The sequence below is a fragment of the Phasianus colchicus genome, chromosome 8, assembly GCF_987193195.1.
Source record: "Phasianus colchicus chromosome 8, bPhaCol1.hap1.1, whole genome shotgun sequence".
Lineage (NCBI taxonomy): Eukaryota > Metazoa > Chordata > Aves > Galliformes > Phasianidae > Phasianus > Phasianus colchicus.
The window spans coordinates 9588281-9611448 of NC_143443.1; the positions used below are offsets into that span (position 1 = coordinate 9588281).

General features: G+C 40.8%; 1 protein-coding gene and 1 long non-coding RNA gene across 4 annotated transcripts in view; one reads left to right on the forward strand and one right to left on the reverse strand.

The window, feature by feature from the left end:
• LOC149917015 (uncharacterized) overlaps nucleotides 1-8279 on the reverse strand; it is a 68137-nt gene extending 59858 nt beyond the window's left edge. For all 3 annotated transcript variants that reach the window (XR_016468717.1, XR_016468715.1, XR_016468716.1), the window contains exons 1-2: nucleotides 8045-8279; nucleotides 7488-7674 (exon numbers count right to left, since the gene is read on the reverse strand). This is a non-coding gene — a long non-coding RNA (uncharacterized LOC149917015). The remainder of the gene's footprint in view (nucleotides 1-7487; nucleotides 7675-8044) is intronic.
• Nucleotides 8280-8426: 147 nt separating this feature from the next.
• NRBF2 (nuclear receptor binding factor 2) lies at nucleotides 8427-22352 on the forward strand. Its single transcript, XM_031602838.2, has 4 exons — nucleotides 8427-8581; nucleotides 18430-18514; nucleotides 20069-20109; nucleotides 20812-22352. Exons 1-4 carry the CDS (start codon nucleotides 8528-8530, stop codon nucleotides 21526-21528), a joined length of 897 nt encoding a protein of 298 aa, XP_031458698.1. The 5' UTR covers nucleotides 8427-8527; the 3' UTR covers nucleotides 21529-22352.
• The last annotated feature ends 816 nt before the right edge of the window (nucleotides 22353-23168 follow it).

Below are 23168 nucleotides of genomic sequence, written 5' to 3' on the forward strand. Positions count from 1 at the left end.
CAGAAAACATTAAGTAAATCATGACAGATGAGGCAATATTGCTGTTCTGTCATATTGATGGTTATAGAAACTCACTATGAAGAGTTACAGATTAAGGAGAAGTAAATCTTATGAGGAAATAGAAGTATTTCAAGTTTAACTAGTTGGTTCTTTTAAAATTGCCTTCCAGCCAAAGCCTAAATATGAGATCCATCAAAAGTATTCCAATGTCTGTGATATGAATGTTTTGTTTCCTTCTACTGCAAGTTGTCCCGTTCTTCCAAAAGCATAATTTAACATACACTCTGCAGAAAGACCCTTCCCAAAAGATGATGGCCTAAGTAGTAAAAAACAAACAAACAAACAAAAAAACCCAACACCATTACTCTTCACTGCAGCTGGGAGAAAATGTATCCCAATTTATGTAAAACATTGCTGTGATCTAAGAAGCAGAGTGTCTGACACACAGAACACAGTTGGTCTGCTCAGTTTTACCCAAATGATACTGTTACAGCTTTGCAGAGCATGTACAGGGAGATAAATGGTGGGTTAGTGCTCTTATGTTAGATGTGCAAATTTTAAATGGTTTCATCTTGGGAAACAAGAGAATGTGCCTCTAATGCTACTGGCAATAGCTTTCTTCTCAGCTTTAAGCAAGTAAAGAATCTGTTGATTTGAAAGTCTGGAACCCATATTTAGCAACATTTCTGTATTGCTCTTTTAAGTGGCAGCAAGGAAACAAAATTCAGAACCAGCTTTTTACTACTGCATTTCAAAATTGAAAGCTGTTAAGTGTATTTATTTACTTAAACTTCCTGTTCTAATGAAAAGTTAGATGGGATTTGCTTTTGTTGTCCTTTGCCTACCTTGGACATCTCTCTCTAAACGCTTTAACTGGAGATTCAATTTCAAGGCATTATTCTTTTTTTAAAATGAGAAAGTGGTGAGGTGCTGGCACAGGCTGCCCAGAGAGGCTGTGGATGCCCCATTCCTGGAGGAGCTCAAGACCAGGCTGGATGGAGCCCTGGGCAACCTGCTCTGGTATCAGATCTGGAGGTTGATGGCCCTGCCTGTGGCAGTGGGATTGGAGACTCATGATCCTTGGGTCCCTTCCAACCCTGGCCATTCTATGATTGTATGGACATATTTACCCAGAGAATAATTTATCTCCATGTTATGAGACTTAGATGATGCTTCAGAAGAAAGGCGATGAACCCTAAATACCAATAATGGAAGGAAAAGTAGCAAAAAAAGACAACTGTAACAGAACAATTAAGCAAAAACTATAACAAAAAGAAACATCCCAAAGAGTGTAGAGTGCCTAAAAATAAATGTTCTTAGGGGTCAATTCTAAACTTTCAGTGTTATAATCCATGATTATATTTGTACAGAATTTTAATTCCACAGTAAAGAGCTCTCGTCTTTCACTTGTTTGTACCTTAAAGAATAAAAATGGAAGCATTCTTGTCATATGACCATCTTTTTGATACCCTCTGATATCAAGACATCAAACACCACTGGATCTTGTGGTGAGTATGTGAAGTATTGTGCAAGTCCTGCTTAACTGTTTAACTGATTGCATTAGAAAATGCAGTGTATTGCCCTGGCAAAGTGACCTTTCCAAACTTTATTTGTTTCATCATATCCTGATTTCACTTTCAATTATTCCTCCTGTCTTGAAAGGGGGATGTAAGACTGTCTTGTGTTATGTTACTTATATGGCATAGGGGAACTCTCAGTACATACATTACAAAAAAAAATACTAAGCAATTCTGCAATTATACCCTGATTATTAAGAGCAATAAATATTTAATGCATTTAGTTGGAACTCTTTTTTTGGACAACTTGTGTTTTGCTAAACTCCATTCCATATAAAATATTTTAAGGGAAAGCATATAGGAGAGAAAGAAGAATGTTAGAATGCTAAAATGGAGATCAACAAGTGGGATTAATCGTGAAGGAGCTCTCTTGGTATAGGATAGGAAGATATACCAAGATAGGAATAGCCTATCTTGGTATAGCTCAGCTGAGCTATTGGGGAAACTCCTACTGATTAGAGTTATGGTGCAAGGATTTCAGTTAAACACCTTGTTTCTGTAAAAAGGGAGTTTGGAATTTTTTAAGTGTGACTAGCTCACAGAACATAATGGGAACAGTTATGAGAATAATTAAAGGAAATCACTATGTTATCCTCCCTCATAGCCAGATAAGTTGTGTACAGTTAAAAGATTAAATAGCACAAAATTTCTGTGTGTGTAAGACCTAATAAAAATGGAAGAATACATCCAAACCCACAGCTCTTACCGCAGGCAAACTCCCACTGGTGTTGGCACCTCATACGATGCAGAGAAGAGTGCAGACACTTCAAACAAAATTGCCTGGAAAGGTTTGATTTGCTCGCACTTGACTAATTGAATGAGTACATTATAAGTCAGGTTTGCAGCTCTTGCTTTTCTCAGGAATTGAAACATATCAGGAAAAAAAAGAGGTAACTCAAGTTCGGTAAAGTTTAGAATCATGATGTTTTGGCTCAGGCCTCCACAAAAAAAAAAAAAAAAAAAAAAAAAAAAAAAGCCAAAACCTACTGGCCTCCTCTAGAATCCTCTGTTAACATCAAGAACCACCCTTTAAATATCCCCCATAGCTTTATAGTCTACAGGGTTCTGTCAAATACCAGATCTCTCATCAGAAAATCAACTTGAATTGGGCCTCTTCCTTTGTATTTCAGTCTGGGAGGGGAAGAACAAAACAAACCAGAAAGATTCTGTGAACTCAAAATAGGCACTGCTCATTGAAAAGGATCACAGAATCACAGAATTGCCAGGGTTGGAAGGGACCTCAAGGATCATGAATCTCCAACCCCCCTGCCACATGCAGAGCCACCAACCTTCCCACCTAATGCTAGACCAGGCTGTCTAGGGCCCCATCCAATCTGGCCTTGATTTCAGAAAATATTCTTTAACAGAGTAAAGCTGCTAAACAAACCTACTTACGTCCAACATTTTTATTCTCAGAAGCCAGAGCTGAAGGGTGTTTTATTTTTGAGGAGTGGGCCAGCTGAGAGAAGCATTATCCAGCTGCCTGTTGCAGCATTTAGGAAAGCAGTAACAGAAGCAAAGGGGCAGCTGGCATGTTCAAAGATGGAATTGTAGATCTGTGCTGGGGAAATTGGGGCAGGCCTGTGTGTTATAGGTGAGAGGGGATTTGTGGCAAAGATGGGAAAGTGATGAAAGGGAGGGTGGTGGCTTTACAGCAGATCTGTAGGAGGGGATGTGTATTCTGAAATGTTAGGAAGACAGCTTAGGGCAACGGAGCATGAGCAAAATACACGGACATCCTCACATCCCCATGCTTGAATTCTTATCACCACTTTCAAACACCCGGAGTATGACACTTACTTTTGCTGTCAGCTGAGACAAAGGAAAGATTCAGTGTATCAACTCTTCATCATTATGCACTCACAAAGGATTGAAAATAGTTAAGTTTCTGCTCAGTTAAATACTGAGAGGTTACAAATACAGAGTTTTTGTGGTATCTTGCACCTGGACAAAGCAGTGTAGAAGTATACTACTTAGCCTTTCACCATTCCCACCAGATCCTTTACCTAAATTAGTTATACCAAGCAAAGAAATCACACTATAAATATAATTAGTTACTTGGAACCTGATCTAAAGCCTAATGAAATCAGTAGAAAGCTTACAGAGAGAACGAGCTATAAAGAAAATATTAGTTTGATTGCTGTGGGCAAAACTACTTTCAGATCTAAGCAGAGGATTTAGCTATTTTATTCTGCAAGCAATGAGAAAATATCTTCTTGATTTTAAAACTAAAATAAGACATTAATTAATTCTAGAACACCGCAGTCATATACTTTACTTCTTAGTATGCAGGAATTCAATAGTTCCTTTTTAAAATAGTAATATTTTTAAAAAGCATTTAATTTAAATGGCTGTGGTTCCTCTTTTCAGTAAACACATGTGAAGGCATACATTGTATTTAAATCTAATAAATACAGCTAAAATCATGCATCTGGGTCAATCCTCTGCATGTAATCAGGATTATGAAAATTTAGTTTTTCTTTTCTTATCTTTCTCAATAAGTGGCCTATGTACATACGACTGGAAATTTATTCAGACATGGTCTTGGTTCTGTTCTTGTTCTTTAGCTCACCAGTTCGTTCTTCCTGGTAAAATTGACTAGATTCTAATTCTATCAGTTGCTCTGGCAGCTAAGGAAAGTGCCAAATCATGGTTGCTGTTTTCTAAGCTGTCCAAAAATGCTTTTGAATATAAAAATTCTCATGGTAAGGCACCTTAATTGAAAGTTTTCTGTCCATTTTAATAGCTCACTCTTTTGTGGTGTTTTTTGTTTTGTTGTTGTTTTTCGTGTGTTTGTTTGCTTTCTGTTCTGACTGCTGACCACATGTAATTATAAGGGGAACCTTAAAAAGTCAAAATCTGAATAGACACAAAAGGAGGAAGAAAGGTAACAGGAAAGGGATTTCATTTAGTTTACACCTTCTCCAAAATTTCATTCTCTGAGAGATCTCCCAGCTCTCTGGAAGAGGTTCCTTCAGCCCCAGTTGTCAAAGCCCTCCTTCATGCACCGCCTTGCACAGCCCCTCTGAGGCATTCCCTAGAGGCAACCTGAAGGGACACAGCACACCAAGGTGGAGATCCTGAATCTGGTTATTCTGAACAATCTGACAGATGGAAGCAGGTCCATCAGTCCAATGGCTCTGCACATGTGTGGTGGGAAATAAAATGTCAGAGATATGGGGGAATCCCTTTTGTTTCAAAAGTGCTTCTTCAAAGGAACAGACTTCCCCAGCTCTCTTTGAGGAAGGCACTGTGTGGGAGGCTCTGCAGGCCCTCCTACAATGCCGTGACTGAGAAGCCTGTCTTTAACTGGAGCTTAACTGAAAGTGCACAGTCCAGATAAAATGCAAAGGCACAAAGAGTAAATAAAGAAGTAGTCAATGCTAAGAGAAGTGTGGGCTGAGGAATTCTGCCTCCTAAGGAGGTGACAGTCAAATGAAGCTGGCTCATCATGTGTGTCAAAAGCAGCATCAGACAGGTAAATAGCAATTCTACACTTCCCTCCTACTCTAAAATTCCACCCTTAAAACACAGGGTATTTTAGGAAGCTTCCTGCTGACAGGCACATCCTGCCCAGAATTACATTTTAATAGTTCTTCTTTTAGACAAACATTTAATTCACACTTATACAGTCAGCATGATATTCCCATGCAGTCCCCAGGGAGGAGCAAAACATGCAAAACACTGAAAAGATGGTAATGAAAAGAAATAATTATCTTGTTTTCACTGATGAGTTTATAGATAATGGAGTAAGCTATTTACTGTGGCTCTATTTTCTCTGGAGGACAACTTTGTATCTTTTAGAACAACTCTGCAGATACTGTTAAAAAATGGAAGCCATTTTCAGCCGAGGACTGAGACAAATTTAAATGAATATACAGCATCCAGCATACCAGGATTTTAGATAAAATTCTATGAAGTGTCCCAAGATTATCCCTTGAGCAAAGGAGACCTCCCATACAAACTGAGATTTTGAATTAGTAAAAATGAGAACTATTTTACACTGCTACTAATATTAGTTAATTGTTGAAGCACTACTTGTCTTCCACAGCAGCTTCAGGAATTGGCAACATGATGCTTCTTAATGGATGAGGGAGCAAAGATATTTTCATGTTGCCATAGTCAAAAAGCACTAGCTATTCATCAGGAAACAAATAAACAACAAATCACACTAGACACCGATTACCTTGACTGCAGCACTGCAAACACCAACACGATGGCTCTGAAGCAAACTGCATATTAGTAGCAGCTTTTAAATCACAAGATTTTAAAAAATAAACTTGTCAATGTTCTTTTTATTTGCCTTGGGCTTTTTAATCTCTCCAAAGCCACCCCAGATGTATGAGAAACAAAACATTTAACACATAAATTGTGGAAAATACCCAATTTAAGCCTCTGCCAACAGTCCCCAGCTGGGCCTGGCCAGGTCTCCTGAGGGTTGTAGTCACTGCCTGCCTTGCTGGATGCACAGCGCTGCTGGCTACCTCCTGAACAACAGACACACTGTAACATCTGGGTTCAGCCCAGCAATATGGCTCCTAAACTTTTATTCTGTTGGTAACATTTTCCCCACTACCTTAGCTTTCATTCTACAAGAGGTAAACTGGCCGGGTCTTACTCCTTTCTGCACTGAAGATAATGTTCCTTGAAACGGACATTGACTGTCTCTTAAACCCAGGAAATCAAAATGTCTTTCCTGTCCACCAGCAGGAGTAATGGAAAACATTTCTCAGAACTAGGCTGTTTTATTTCTAAGAAAGCATTTGACCTAATAATCTACTTTGGCAAATTGGTATGATTTATGGAGAACTGATGAGCACAGTAAAAAACAGACACATAGCTTCTTGTCGTGAGTCAAAGTTTTTACGCAAAATTCAAAAATATACACAAACAGATCAGCAATAGAGTTTAACTACAAACAACAAAACATCTGCAGTTTAGTCAGCAAAGATGAGAAAAGGTGCTTGTAGAGTGGTAAGAAATAACAGCTTGACAATATGCAACTTAACTGCCAGTGTATATAAAATCTCACCCTACATAATATTTAGTAATCTTCAAAATTTGCCACTGGATTAAAGCAGCATGGAATCAGATGGCCAACCAGCTAAGTTTCTGAGGAAGAACTTCTTTACTGTGACAGTGACAGAGCACTGGAACAGTCTACTCAGAAAGTGGAGTCTCCTTCTCCAGAGATATTCAGAACCCATGTGGATGCTTTCCTGCGTGACCAACTGTAGGGAACCTGCTTTAGCAGAGGATTGGATAAGATGACCTCCACAGGTCCTTTCCAGCCCCTACAATTCTGTGGTTCTGTTTAAAATCTCAGAGAGACCAGAAAATCAGCAAACTGTGACACATTAACTCAGTACAATTTCATTAACAATTGAAAAAACAAGTTGTGTGCTCGGGTGTAAAGATTTTTAGTAGTTATTCCTACTGTAGCACTGCTGGCAAGATGGAGAAAAGGGCCAGGCAGCATGAGTACCAGGGTTAGAGAAGGGCTTGTCATTACAGACAGAAACAGTGAACAAATGTGATGGTCACCATGGAATTTGCACTCCTACAGGTGACAAATAAACGTTATCTCTTCCTGAGTGTACATGTATGTGCAGGTCTGTATGTGTACGTGAGCTAACAGGAAGAAGGGAACCATAAGCATTTAAAACCAATTAAACTGTATCAGCTCGTATGTCCAAGCACCCACAGAGAAGCACCAAGTAGCCTTTCTTCCCCATCCTGGCCAACTGACCTCTTTGAGGCTGATAGAGGACAACTTCACCTAACTACTACTCAATCAGCAGGCGTCAGATCAAAACCACTCTGGACTACACAGGATCTGACTAGGTGACACAGAATTAAACCAAGCAATACATAAATTATTGCAAATGAGAACAGGAACTAGTAAAGTACCTTATAGAAGTACTGTGCCTGAAGAGACAATGCTGTCTAACCACATGAGGTGAAGGAAAACTCCCCCCAGCATTGCTGTGTTGCAGAGCCAGTCCCCACAGCGCAGGCACGGCCGAGAGCTGCAGCCCGTCAGGCATGTAGGCTCCTCAGAGAGACCACAGACGCCTGTGATGTCTGAGGATCACATCTATAAAGGGAACAAAGGGAGACCTGGGCTTTATCTTGCTGTTAATTAGATTTTTACTTCTTGTTCTCAAGGTGTCTCACCTTTCCCCCTAGCTTCTGTCCTCTTTTCTTCCCCTCACTGCCCTTTCATCCGTTACACCTGTGCCTTTGCAAACTCAGGCCATCCTTAGCACCTGTGGAAGTTATACTCGATCCCTTCACCACAGTTTTGTCTCTAGCCTTTGTAAAATGTAACTCTGTACAGATAAGGACGATCACCAGCAATTAGCTGTCCAGCTCACTGGCTGCTCAGCGCCGCGCTTAGCTCAACGCGTCGCTTCTCTCAGGGGATCTTATTTGGATGACGATGCCAGCAGCCTGTCAGCACGTACCTGTTCGCGAGGCAGTGCTGGTACCCCTGTCACTGCCGTGTTTTCACACACCGCAATCACAGACACAACTCAATGAGTGATGAGACACTGCGGCACACTGCTGCCTCTCCCTGTCACGCAACGAGCTGTACTAGCCACCTGTTTAGGGCTGAAGGCACGGGCCGACCCCACTTTCGCCGTCCGCCACAGGGTCAGCGCAGCTGCCCTCACACCGCGCCCCAGCAGCGGCCACCGCCGCGCGCGCCCCCGGGCGGGAAGTCAGCCGCGCTCGAGCCGAGCGCGAGCCCCACCTCGGCGGGCGCGACGGCGAGAGGCGGGACCGCCCCGTCTCGCGAGACTCGGTCTCTCGCGAGGCGTCGCGGCGCCGTGGCGGAAGCCGCTGCCGTGTTTACAAGCCGCCGGGGCGGGGCCGGGGGAGGAGCGGCGCCGGCAGCCGGGCCGCGCCGGGGCACCGGGAGCGGCGAGGAGGCCGCTTCTGCGCCCATGTGCCCGCAGCCCCCGCCGTCCATGGAAGTGATGGAGGGGCCCCTCAACCTGGTGAGCGCGCGGCCGCGGGGCGGGAGGCGGTCCCGTCAGCGCGTCCCGAGCCTCGGGCGGCAGCGGGCACGGGGTGACCCCCGCCCTCAGCGCGGGCAGCGGAGCGCCCTTCCTGCCGCCCGCAGCACCCGTTCCGTCCGGTGCCGCCGGCGGGCCGGCCGAGTCCCGGGGGGCGCTCCGGGCTGCCCGGGGCCGAAGCAGGGACCGCCCCAGGGCCGCGCCGTGATGAGCGGGGCGGGGGAAGGCCTGGCTGCGAGCCGGGGGCAGGGAGGGCGCTGCCCGGCGGGGAGCGTGGGGGTGACACAGGCCTCACCTGTGCCAGCTCGAAGAGCTGAGACTACGCGGGCCAGCTCCTGACTGGGTTGTTTTTTCCCTCTCAAGGTGAAGTGCTTTAATATCGTTAAATCAGTAACAACTCTGCTAAAAATAAGTCTCTGAGGTGCTTTAACTACGGTGCATGAAAGCTGCGGCTTCATAGCAGCTAATCGGGTTTTAAGCAGCCTGCACTAGGAGCCTGCTGCCACACAGATCAGATCCAGGGCGAAGACCTGTTAATTCTCCCATTAAAAACCTGACCGCACCTTAGATGCAGCGATGTGCTGAGCATTTTTGAAGTCCGTCCTTAGCCCGGCAGTGCGGCCATCCTGCCTTCAGGTGTGGGATGCAGAAGCAGCCATGCAGGCCTTGCAGACCTGTCAGTTGAGTTTTTCCAATCTGCACCCCAGCCTGCTGCCAGTCCTGCTGGGTACAAAGTCAGACAAACTTTCAGGATAGTGATGGAGGAGGGAAAGCCTATTGCTGTTTGCAATTCTAGAAACTTCTTAAAAGTAGATCCAGTGTAAGGAGAAACTAACCAAATGTTCTTTAGCAAGTGCCTGTAAGTAGCAACATACTGGCAGTGTAAATATCACCAGTTAGCAGTGTTTCTTACTGAGGCTGTGCCATAAGGATTGCGAGTGACAAGAGTATGACTAAGGCTTGGCTACAACCCTAACAGATGATCTTTTCACCACAACAGTAGACTGCAATTACCACACCTGTCTAGCACCAGACTAAAAATAAGATCAAGATACTTCTACATAGCGGATGATACAGGAAGAAGTTGCTTTATATAGTCCTATACAGAAAGTTAGGAAGTTGCCAGCGTGTATGCTCCTACTCCATTGCAGGGAGTGTCCCAAAACACTCACTTTTTCTGAAACTGCTGTACTATGGATGACCTTATGTAGAAAAATACACTCTTTTCAGGCTGTTTCAAGTAACTTAAGTTTTTCCAAGTTCTATTCACCATTGCACTCTGCAGATGAATTTTACATTTGCAGCATTCAGGGAAGGTCCAATCCTCCAGTAAGAGAAATGTGCATTCAAGTTATTGATGCTGTTCCTGATCATGCATTTTACTTGCTTTTCATGAAAATCTCTTACATAAATCTAGGTCACATGGACTGGAAAACCACAGTGTTTTCCAGAGTTGCCATTAGGAGTGCAGTAGGGAGAAAGAAAAGCAACAACAACCCCTAAGCCACTATGTGGTATTGTGTGCACTTGTAGTTAGGTTTATTTATCCGATATAAATGACTCTTGTTTTAAGTACAAGATACTTTCCTTCTTTCAGTGTGCTGGTGGTTACTAATTCTAATGAAATAGCTTTTTCTGTAGTTAAGGCTTTTCATTAGAACTTGCTCTACTTCTTGGGTGTTGCTCACATTGCATTTGAAAACTTGTTAGTATTAGTTACTTGAAAGCATAGACACTGTCCTAATTTTTGTGGGGAGGTAAACTGAAAAGAAATCCTTAGTAGTTATGCAGTATCCTAATGTCTGCGCTTCTGCCAACAGTTAGTGCACTCACTGCTCTTAAATTTTATATTGCTGGTGTTCAGTTAAATATTTCATTTTTTGCTTAGCCTTCCTAGTTACAGGTGGCATACCATACCTTGTATTCTGCTGACTTCAATCACATTAAATTTCTATCCCTTGAAATATAAATATTAAATATTTGGATAAAAGTAGCTGGCCTTAATCAAGGCCTTAAGCTAACAAAGTTTTCTTTTTCTTAAGTTTAACTGTGTTCTGTTTTCTACAGTTCTCTGATTTATGTAAGTAGCTCTCAACAAATATTGCTTTGCTTTCCCAGCTGGTTTCAGCACCTAAGTGGTATGGTGTTTGTTTGTTTTCCAGTTTAATGGAGTTTTAATAGATGACCCTCAGGTCTAATGACTTCAATGAGAAATGCACCTACCTTTTCAGAATTTGGCCTTTAGTTCATATATGTGTTTTTTATTTAAACTTATGTTTTGTCTTTGTTGCATGCTTAACAGATAATTATTCTGAGTCTAAACCCATCTTTTCTTTAACCTTTTTAGGGATTGTGCTGTAGTACTAACCAGTGATTTGATTTTTCCACTGAGCTGTCCTCAAGGTGTCTATTGTACCCAGTGTTACTTCATTTAGGAATAAGAGACAACTTCTCCAGAATTCATTACCACCCTCCAACTTGCTGGAGCTTTGGGGAAGCTCTGATACTTCAACTTTCTTCCTCCCCTCTCTCTATTTCCTGCCCCCTTCTACTTGTACAGTGTGCTGCATGCTTTGCAGACAAGAAATATCACTGTGCCACAAAAGAGTAGGTTAAAGACATGGTTCTTATTGTATTGCTACTAAGGAAGCTAGATCTTCAGCTCTGCAAATACAATATTTGGGGTACATCATGGAACTTAGAGCAAAGAACTGTTCCTGCATGTACAGGCAGCCCCACAGTGGTTATCTAGTCCAGCTGAACACTTGATTCTATGCTTAAGAAGCATATGGGTGACCACAAGAAGTTTGGAAGTAAATATGAGGCAGATAGTATCAACCTCAAGAAGAAATTAAAAAAGAAATGTTGCTCACTGAATGTAGTCCAGTACCCAGAACTTTGTAATACCTCTCTACTTTTCTGTAAGGTGCTTTCTAAGGAACCTCTACCTTTTATTCCTACTACATGATAATAGCATTTCATAAAGCATATAAAGATACAATTCTAATTCTGATTAATACTATTTTCTCTACATTTCTTGAAGTGTTAGGGAAGTGTGAAGAGCTGTTTTGACAAAAACTAGAAGGCATGAACTGGCAACTGGTATAAAAATAATACAACAAAGCATGTACTGAAAGAATTGTATGTAATGAACATTTTCAAATGGTAATGCTGTAAGACATTGGTAGCAGTTATTCCAATGCAAGTCAGTCAACAGTCTACATTAACAACTGGTTTGTAAGTGAAGTGAGTAGTTTATCCACATGAGGGGAAAACAGCAGTCCAAGTTCACAGTATGTAAGAGCAAGAGGAAAGAGAGAACGCACGTATGAAAGCTTACTAGAGACCAAAGCATTACAACATACAGGCCAGTGTGCTTGAGATTCAGTGCTACCCTGCATCTCTTTTGATTGGAGAAGACAGTGCTCTTGTACAGAAATACCCACTGAATCCTGCTTGTGGTTTCCCCAGTTTTTACTTTATTTTCTAAATAAAGCACATTTTGAAAGCTGCTGTACTTGCTCTTCTAATCTAAAATAAAGAAAAAAAAAAGGCAGATGCACTCAGTTCTGAACTCAAACTAGAGAAAACAAGCTTTTAGGCAAGAATCTCATAGGAATACCTAGTGAAGTCTATTTTTACTGTAGTAATAAAAGCATTGGCTTTCCCTTTAACAACATAATATATATGAGAGTATTCTTTTCAGCTAGGAGAAAAATAAGGTTTGCACCAGAGTCAGCAGCATAGCTGAGAAAAGCGACTAAAGGTACTGAGGTGATCCATAGGCTGTTCAGCTGAACAGCCTCTTCACCATTAACCCCCTTGGAAACCTCAATAACGTTATATTCAGTCAAATAATTACTACTAAAAGTACAACACCAAGCTCTTCTGCTTAGTATGTGTAGCAGCTTACAGTACCTTCTAGTCGAGAACAAAAGTAACTAAGCAATATGTCATTTGCAGAAGCATTATTTCCTCGCTGGTTCTGCACCTTTCTGCTGTGCCTCGCTGGCTTTACTGACTGGTACATGCGTATTACAGAGCCATGTGGTGTGGCTCTGAGGAAGCATGCCTAGTAGAGTTTGAAAGACCAAAATAAAGACTGTGCCTGGAGGTGCAGTGATGCAGCACATGAAGCTTTTCTGCACCACTTATTTGAAATTTTTGCCCCAGAGATAGTCTGTTTACTCTACAACCTCTCTGGGCACCCCATTCTTGTGCTGAACCACTCTCACAGAAAAGAAATTGTTCTTCTTGTTGTTGTGGAGCTGCCTATGTTTCAGTTTCTGCCTCATTCTATTGCTGCACATTGCAGAGCCTGCATCTAAAGTGCAGGAGTCAAGTTGATATTTATAAACAGTGATGAGATCCCCCTCAGCCTTCTCTCCTCCACACTGAAGAGTCTCAGGTCTCTCAGCCTTTCCTCGTATGGGAGCATTTAGGCATATAAGCATTTAGCTTGTAACTTCCTGTTACTGTGACCTGTGTAGTACCATCTGTGGAACTATATATGGGGAGACAAAAAGCACGAGAACTGTAGATATATTAAATGACTTTGAAAACCAGCTTAAAGTATTTAGTCCATTTAATATGGACAAAAAGGAAGAGCATGAGGTTAACTTTAGTATGCGTTAGGTAAAGAAGATACCGCAACTTAATGAGTTTGCAGGTCATCAGAGAAAAGATCTGCCACTATGCCTCCATGGGGTTTTGCAGACTCCACCTGGGCTGAGCATTGTGAATCTGAGTTCATGTCATGCCAGCTCTCTTAATCACATTTGCATGGAGAGGAATGTTTTATTTTAAATTTGGAATAGGTTGGGAACACACGCGTAGCCGGTTAGAGCAATTCAGTGAATTAATGTTGGTTGGCAAAATGACAATAACTTGGTTGCATGTCTGCCCATGTATTTAAAATCTAATACTATTGCTAACGATAGTATTGAACTTCAACATCTTCACAGTTCAGTAAGAAGTGACTGAAGAGCCTGTTAATGTTGAGAATACTTATTTTGCTTATAGTCACACTAACCTGTAATTTACAGTTGAGTCATTGTTCTGTCAACCTTGCTAAGTACAGGCTTTAAAATACAAAATTGAACTAGCACGTGGCAAGTGGTATTGGTTGAGCAGCCACAACAGATCCTGCATTTGTTTGTTTCTCCTTTAGTTGACTTTATCTTTCTTTAAAGCACACAATGAGCATTTTTAAGGGGACTTCTGTCTATAAAGCTACACGTTGCAGTTTCTTTAAGTTTAGGGACAAGTGTATTGCCCTTGTTTAGTGTAAGTTATAGCACAATTCTTAAAAATATATATTTTTGTGTTTATTGTAACTGTCTGTAAATATAAGCATTTTCTAATTTAAAAAAAAATCATTAAAATACATATATATTTAATAGATGGCTGTAATTTATTCTTGGACTCCTCAGATCAAGTTTCACACTAGTATTCTCTTCATTCCATTTGTCAGTGCAGATGCAGACATAAGCATACAAACATTTCCAACTTCACTCTTTCCAGGTAAAAATAAGTTTAAAATAGGTTGTGTGCCACATGCACAATGTGACAGAGCATTTGTGTGTGAAGCAAGCAATGAGGCACCGCCTCACCCTTCTTTGTGGCCTGCTGCTGTGAAAATCCACGTGGAAGGTTCTCTGCATACTCTTGTTCATTACTGAAGTGACATGATCTGCATTTTCTAATTCTTCCTTTCCTCAAAATACAATTTTAGAAATGAGAGCCCTGTGTCCTTAAGGAAACAAGCCACCAAGATTATGTTCATAGCGTAAAATAGAGGATATTATCAGCAGACTTTGGTTGCACTTGAAACACTTATGAACATATATTGCACGTGACTTGTTTTACAGTCTGCTTTCCTCAGGCCCCCTTATTTCAGCAGCTGGATTTTCCTGTCTTTATTTTTGATTATTGTAATCTCTAACTGTAATCTCTGATTCATAATCACATTACATATCGTTTATTAGAGAGTTCCTTAGAATTAAGGAAGAAGGATGCAAGCTTAAGATCTTACACAAGCCTTTGTCCACCGAAGAGCAAAACAAAATGCACATAAGATTATTTCAACTACAGGAGAACTGTTGCAAATAACTGCTCTGAACAGAGGGTAATGGACTTCCATATGGTTTCAGTTTCTTTTGTGTGAAGGTTGAGGGAGTAGTAATAAGTGTGGTAAGTGGGCTACGGGGCTTTGTTTTACATGGCCTGCAGTTGCATCGTTATTTAGTTCATATGGGAAAGAAAAATCTATTAGTTTTAGCCTACTAAAGAAATCTTTAGACAACATAATAATAATAAAAAACTTGTATTACCACATTAGAGGGGGTTTTGGTTATTCTTTTGACTCTGTAGCTCAAAGATGACACACAACGGTTTGGGTTAGTTGGGTAGAGAATCAAATAGGAACATTTATCTGAAATACCAGTACCAACTTACAAATGCAGGGATCATCCCTTAGTATCTCAGCTACAGCTGGAAAGTGAGAAAAGCTGTCTAGCTTACCTTCTGCAGCTCCTCCAGCAGAGTTCAGGCATTGCAGTAAGGCACTCACTAATCCCTTAGGAACTAAATGCATTGAAGGAACTTGAGGAAGCTTTTTAGGTTGGTCATCTGTCATTCACACCTGCTTCCTCTTATGTGAGTCAAGTTGCTACACCTGTCCATTTGCTTACTGGGAATTCCTGCTCCTCTGGCTGGAGGGGGCATCAGGAAGTAGTTGTCCAACTGCTTCACCCCTCCAATTCCATAGCTTCTTAAGAAATTGTAATTATTCTTACGCAACATCCTACAGATGTTTCCATCACTGCTGCTGGGAGAGGAAAGAAAACTCAGATAAACTTGCTGCAATTTCTCATCAGCTGCTTCTGCAGTCATTACAGCAGCAGTACCAAAATCAAGGCATTCCTGTTTGATTCTATTAGGAACCAACAGAGCAACTTTAGAATTTCTGGTGTAAACACCTTCATGTAGCATGAGATTGATTTGGAGATAGACTCAAAACGTTTTTTTTTTTCACTTCATGGTATAGGATACATTCTTCCATTGCAAGTTTTATAATGGGATACAGACCACTCTGAGTTCAGAATAGCTTTGCTAACAGTGGTTGGATGCTGCATGGGCAGATGTAATTGAGTGCTAAGAGTAAAGAGTAGATGCAGATGGTTATCAATGATAATGGCATATTAAGCATTCAAGTACTTATGTTGCAGATTTTTCACTTGCTTCCAGGAAACAGCTGCACAACTTTCTTCAAACTGCTGGTTTTTATATATTCTACAGTGGAAATGGGAGAATTTCCTTGATCCTTGCACAATCATCTAGTTGGAAGAAGCATTCAGGAGGTGGAATAAATGTTAAATTTTTCCTTGTTAAGCTGGCTGGAAAACGCTCAGAATGGGGAATTTCTTTCCTCCCAGCTAACTGCAAGGCACTTAGCTTTCTCATAGCAGGCTCTACTGGATCACTGGTTTTACTCAGCTTCCGTTGTTTCCACTGGGGAAGTCTGCTGCCCTGCAGCACGGTATGATGTCCTGGCATCAGCGAGAAAAGCATTTTGACCTTGCAGTCAAAGAATCCTGACTTTTCTTTTCGCTAGCATTATTTTCCAAACTGTTCATTCATGGCCTAGCCCAACTTCTTTACACTCCCTTGAACTTCACCGGGAGTTAACTGAGAATGGAAATAATGGAAAGAGCAGCTGACTGTCCTCAGATGTTCTGCATGTGAGTTGAATAAGACCATCCCCCAGTAGTTTAAAATGTATGAAAATAACCTTTGAAAACAGTCAGTTTCAAATTCTAATGTATAGAAACTAACAGATGGAACTAGTCCCCTTGCTTGTTGAGTTGCTTTCTTAGATCTCTTGTCTCTAGCTGCCTTGTTTTTTATACTTGCCTATGCAGTTTGCAGAAGCTGCATCAATTCTAATTTATTGAATAAATTGTTCTGCAAAGATGTAGCTCAGGTGTTTTTATGTGCATGACATAGCTAATTTGTAACTGAAAGACCTACCCTGAGTAACTGAGGAGTTGACTCAATTTGAATGATACTCGCTTGTTTCCCATGGAACATAAGCTTCTCTTCTTGGCACATGTCATTTGGTAGAGTCCATAGAAAAAGGCCATAAAATAGATGATTTTCCAATAGAAAAACACTTTGCTGAGATTATTTAACCTCAGGGCAGAAGAAATAGGGACTGCTGACACATTGCTGTGAGGATTGAAAATGAGGAATATCACTAGTATTTGTTGTGAAGAATCAAGGAGGTTTTGGTGTTGGTTTGTTGTTGTTTTTGTTTTCATACATACTACATTAGCATATAAACCAGCTTTTAGAAAGCAAAATGTCTAAATATGATTAAATAGCTCCTAGAGATGGTTTAAGAGTGGATATTTCCCAAAAGGATGCTTTCTGTACATGCTGTTGTCTTCCATGGTTTCAGAGCTGCTAAAATCCTATAGAAAATAGAATTTACTGTAACAATGTAGAGGTTAAATTGATTTGAAGGAATAAAGTGAAATAATTCATCTGTGTTTGAGAACCTTTCTTTAAAAAATGGATATTAGTATCATGTTAGTCTTGATAGAATCACATGGCTGTCTTGTTTGGATTATCTTACCTTTGATGCTTTTACCAAGATGTCAGAATGACTGGTTCTAATATCTTAAGGTATGGACAAATGCTTCCATTTTGATAGAGCTCTTGGAACAAGCTTCAAGGGAGTCAGTGACTTACACTCAAAAACATCTCGAGTCTGATATACTGTATGTGTCTGTTTGGGAGGGAAGAGAGAATTTGTATTGGTCAGAGGTGAAACTGCAGAGGCGGATTGCAGGCCTTCAGCTCTGTTGCCCCTACAAGTTCCCTCCGTGTGGATTTGGAAAAGGCTTTCTTGAGAAACTGTAATCTTTGAAGAAACAAAGAAACAGGTGAAGACTTCAGTTCCCTCAGTTGCTTTGTGTTGTTTCACAAAGCCAGTACCTGCTACTTCATGTCTGCTTACTTCAGATTCAGCATGTAGTAAAGCAGTCATGAATCCTGTGCATTACTGACAGTCTTACCACTTTGATGGTCACAGCCATTCATATGAGATAACTTGTCTTGGAGAAGGAGCCATGAAATTCGTATCTTGTAATAATGACAAAAAGATTTGCTTTCATGAATGCTGCAGTGCTGTTTACGCAATACTCTTTCTCAATAAGTGTATGCAAATACTTGCAGCAATTGCTTGCTTTCAGCAACATCTTCAGCCTACCCTTGTGGTTTACATTAGTAGATTACAGATGCTGGTATAGACTTAACTGCTGTACAGCAAGGACATGACTTTGATACCTTTAACTGTGGCTGTGCCGATTCCATTAATTTATGTGAGGTGGAAGCAAAAATTCCAAGGTCTTCTCCACTTTCTTCAACAAAAAGGCAAAGCAGAAACTGCCCAACCATTTCATTTTCTGGCATTTTTCAAGTAAAATGGCCCTAAATACTTTCCATCATCAGGTAACTTTGGTGATCTTTTGACACAGCTGCAGTGAATGCCTGTGATGAAGATGAACTTTCAGAAGAGAGCTTCAAAAGAATTTTACTATATACACACCATCTTTGCTGCTTTAACAAACTTCAGTTCATACCTGCACAGTACAGACTCTTGTGACGTAGTAATAAAAAATAAACTAAATTACAGACCTCAGAAAGGACTGGGAGATTTGTGCCTAAAAGCCTGGGAACTGGAATTAGTGGAAGATTCTTTTAAAACATATAGAACTATTTGTTGGTTAACCCTCATTGATGTAATGCCTTTTTTTAATTTTAAGGCTCACCAGCAGAGCAGAAAAGCAGACCGCTTGTTGGCAGCAGGGAAATATGAAGAAGCAATTTCTTGTCACAGAAAAGCTGCTGGTGAGTAGGTATTTCTCACATTCCAGTTTTTAAAATCAGTTTGTATATCTACATGTTTCATGGGACTAATTATCTAGTTACTTATAAGATGTTCTTTTTATTCTTCAAGTGTGAATTGTTTTTTGTTCAGACCAGATCACAGACCTTTCAGAAACTTTAACGTGAGCAGCCGAAGTCAGAAATTCCCACAGTTGATGTTGTTGGAGGTGATTATTACTGTTAAGGCAGTTCTTGATTCAAGACAAAGGCAACTCTTTGTGTCATGTACAAACTACAGTTGGGATCCCGCTTCAAGCTGGTTTTGCTTTGCACTTTCTTTTCAGTTCTTTCATGGCTGAAGTAACGTGCTCTCTGTTGATAAAACAAATACACAAACTTTTGTACTAGTTTATTTACTTCTCATTCCTAATGTCTGAGTCAAGACAACTGAAAACAAGTGGTGAGTCAGCTTCCCTAGAACTCCAGGACAGCAGAGTGCATCACAGACTTAGTGCTGTGACTGGCAGTTTCTCCTGAGCAATTCTTTGTTCCTTTACCTGTCCATTTAACCAGTCATGCTTAATTATTTGTGTTGCAGTCCATCAGCTGTCTGACAGTGCAGCAACTGCTTGGCAGAAGAAGAAAGAGGAGATCTTAGTTGGTGTAATGAGTAGGACATTTACAGTGACAGGGCTTGTGTGCAGAAAAAAAGTGGTTTCTCCAAACATCGTAACCTAGATACCAGGCATTCTCCCTTTCCACTCATAAATACTAGGAAACCTCATAGAATGAAAAACCTGCTATTTATGAATACCAGGAACAACAACGGATAGCATATCCCCTGATATGCAGACTTTTCTTTCTGGTTTCCTTCACTTTATATACCAAGACAAAACCCAACATATTGAATGTTACTTGCTTTTCTTCAGTTGATAATTCTGTATCATTATCTTATAGCCTGAATTTGGTTAAGAATTTCTTACATTTTGTCATTTTCAACACTAGCAAGGTACAGTTGAAGTCTGAAGTGCTCCTCTGACACTAAACCATCACATTTTCTGATTTGGAGGGGAAGCTAATGAGAAAAGTGGAGAACAACAGACTGTACACTTTCTTCAAGAATATAACTAAAGCATGACTTAATAACACAGGTGTATCAAGGAGTATTTTACTTACTACATTTGTGTTAAATAGCATGGATGTTAATAGTCCAATTCTTCTTAGCCATGTTTCTTCTCTTCATGGAAAAAGTTCTTTTTTGGGAACTTTCTGGAAAGGTCTGCCATGATAGTAAGCTCTTGTCCTCTGAAAAACAAATTGTCGCAAGCTGAGCAACCAGGATGCCATGGTAAGGGTGTAGAATGTATTACATGATCTTAATGGTAATTTTTTCAGACTTTTGAGAAACAGTGGGTGTTTCCAGCCGCTGTAATTTGGTAAATACTTTGCCTTTTGACTGTTTCTTTTATGTAAGTGTTCAGAATATGGAAAGTCTGAAGTTTTTTCTTAGCTTTTGAGGAAACGTACAGATCCTATAACCTTGCCCTAAACATTCATTAATTTTCTCTTCCACAGCATACCTTACAGAAGCTATGAAGCTGACCCACTCAGAGCAGGTGAGAGCCACAAGCAGCAGATGCCAGAACTCTATGTATATGTTCTTATATTGTGCCCTGATGATCATAGCTCTGTTGTAGTCTGCACTGTCTTCTGAGACCCATGGCAACTACCCTGGGAATTCTAAAAGTGCAGAGATGCTTGTCTTTTCTGAGAGTTTTTGCAGGCTTTTGTGAGGCAGGGACAAGAGTATGAGTAACACATCCAAGGCTTCCCCAGCAATGTTTTCTAGTCTGCAATATGTCTTCAGGGAGGTGATACAATTAGTTTCATGGTTAACTTTTGCTGTGAAGCACTTAGGCTTTTTTCCTGAGATACAAGTAACAGCTCATCTACAGCATGCCAAATGAATCTCTACTTTCTTGGTGTTTCATTGCAGATCAGTTGAACTCCCTGTGCATCTGCTCAGGATTATCAACAGTCTGGCTAGTGATTTGCCAAAAAAAAAACCAAACCTAAACATTATCTCCTTAACAATACCAGTAGTTACGCTATATTTGGGTGACATATCTAAACTGTTGCATTGTAAAAGTGGAGAGCATTTTTTGTTGGATTTAGTATCTGAATAACAAAGGCTCCTCCTCCCCTTGGGGCTAGGATGCTGTTTATGTAAATATTTACATGCTTGTAACTTTACTAGAATGAATATTCAGGTGGATTAAGGATCACCAATTAAATTGTTTAATCTTGTTCTTACTCAGGCTCAGCTATCACTGGAATTACAAAGGGATAGTCACATGAAACAGTTACTGCTCATCCAGGAGAGGTGGAAAAGGGCAAAGAGAGAGGAAAAGATGAAAGCTCAACAGAATGCGGACAGAGAATTAGCTGCACATCTTCAGACTTCTTTTAAGCCATCAGCTGAAGAATCTGATGAACAAAATGTGTTGATTCCCGTGACTCAGAAATACAGCCCTTCCACAGAGAAGCATCTACAAGATATTCAGGGTGTCTTTGACAGGGACCCGGATACACTGTTATTTCTGCTTCAGAAAAAAAGTGAGCCAGTGGAAGCCTGTATTGGGAGTAAAGCTCCAAAAGATGACAAAACGATAATAGAAGAGCAGGCAACCAAAATTGCAGATTTGAAGCGTCACGTAGAATTTCTGGTAGCTGAAAATGAGAGATTAAGGAGGGAGAATAAGCAATTAAAAGCAGAAAGAGCTAGACTCCAAAAATCTCCAGTAGAGAAGGAGTTGGATGTAGATGCTGACTTTGTAGAGAAGTCAGAGTTGTGGGGTCTGCAGCAACACTCAGAAACTGCTTCTTCAGCTCCATCTTGGCAGGAGTTTGCAACAACTGCTGGGAAGGCAAAGGACATTCCAATACCCAACCTTCCCCCCCTGGACATCCCATCCCCTGAACTCCCTCTGCTGGAACTCTCTGAAGATATACTGAAAGGACTGATGAATAGTTAAAAAACAGGAAAAAAAAGTGCTCTATGTAGTTACCTGAACCAAGAAAAGGGAAAACCACCAGGACAATGATGGCCTGAGGGCAGAAACATCTTACACAATCCTACTGTTGGAGAAAAGGCATTAAAGCAACTTTCTTACTGTGAAATACACATCATATCTAATCTACTTCATAAAATCGAAAGGTACCATAACTGGTATTCTATGGCAAGCTCTTTAGTCTTTCTCCCAATGTTTCAAACCAAATGACTGCCTGGAGAATGTTTCATGTAACAGAATCCTTCAGGGGTTTAAAGTATACTATATGTAATAGTTATCTATATTGCCATAAATGATGGTGCAGAATCTAACTGTTACGGTTGCCAGTTGGCTGCCACTTCATATTGAAAAATGCTTTCTAGCATGAATTTAAACTGTGCATTTCATTATGCATAACTTTGTTAATTCAGATACAGTGCAATTTATACACCTCCTAGATGGATTTATGTGCCACACTCTGTACTCCTGACCAAGTTAACCTCAAGTCAGGAGAGACTGAAATTTCCATTCTATGAAGGAACCAACTTATTACTTCTGTTGATAAGTTTTTGGGGGTTATCTGTTTACATAACTAATCAGGGTGCATCGAATCTAGCTATTGGTTTCTGTATAAAGTGACATTGTTAAAAAAAAAAATCTACACTTAAGGAAAAATACCCTTTTTGTTTTTGGTGATGCGTGAATGGAAGTAATTCTAGCTGGCAGTATTTGATTGAAAAAGAAATTGTTTACAGCTTAACCTGATCCAAAAAGGATATGAAAATAAAACCAAGGTGTTTTGACACCAAGCATGTGTTAATCTATGCAGATGTTGGGGGGTATAAAAACAAATTTATACTAATGATGTTAGTACACAGTATACACCTGAAGTTCTGTGTTCATCCATCAACAGATACTGGAAAGCTGGGATGAACTCAGAATGCTGTGCTGGTACATAATGTGACTTGGCTAACAGCTTGCTTCTAACACCAGCAGATAGGGGAGACCTCAGAGAAAGCAGTACTGTGTGTCTGCACAGAGCCAGGCTGCTGGAAGCAGAATAAATGATGCTGTGAGAGCTGTGCAGAGCATGTGGGCAACTGGTGTCTGAGGTGGGCACTGGCTGCCCACAGCATCAGCCAGCACTGGTTATGCCCTGAGTCCAGGCTTCCTACAGGAGGGAGGTGAGGGAGCCATGGGTAGGGGAGGCATTAGTTAACTTTAGCTGTTACTGATTAATGAGAAGCATTGAGTGTTGCAAGCCAATTTATTTTAAGTTCTTCTTGTTACAGTGTAAGCTTGCTTTCTGAGCCTGCTTTTGTTTTTCCAGAATAGGTGTGAAGTACAGCAAGGGCACCTTTCGCTGTGCAGTTCTCCCCATGTCTCTGTGTACCTGGGCTGTTGCACTGCTTGCTTGAAAGGATGTAGGGACTTCAGGCTAGGAAAAGCTAGAGAAGCAAAGGTAAGAAGTCCCTTGTACTGAATTGTAGCAGGCAGTTCATCTTTCTGGGGAGAAAAAAAGTTACTCTGCAAAAGTTGCAAGAGTTGCAGCGCATGGTCCTGAATAGCAGTGGTGATGAGGTAACCTGTTCTGGCCAGCCCCAGCCTGCTGCTCTCAAAGAAGG

Bases quoted from the DNA above. Each gene is read 5' to 3' on its own strand.
- NRBF2 (XM_031602838.2), top strand. From the start codon at position 8,528: ATGTGCCCGCAGCCCCCGCCGTCCATGGAAGTGATGGAGGGGCCCCTC. The intron at 8,582-18,429 runs GTGAGCGCGCGG...TTTAATTTTAAG, and splicing joins TGGAGGGGCCCCTCAACCTG to GCTCACCAGCAGAGCAGAAA. The intron at 18,515-20,068 runs GTGAGTAGGTAT...TCTCTTCCACAG, and splicing joins TTGTCACAGAAAAGCTGCTG to CATACCTTACAGAAGCTATG.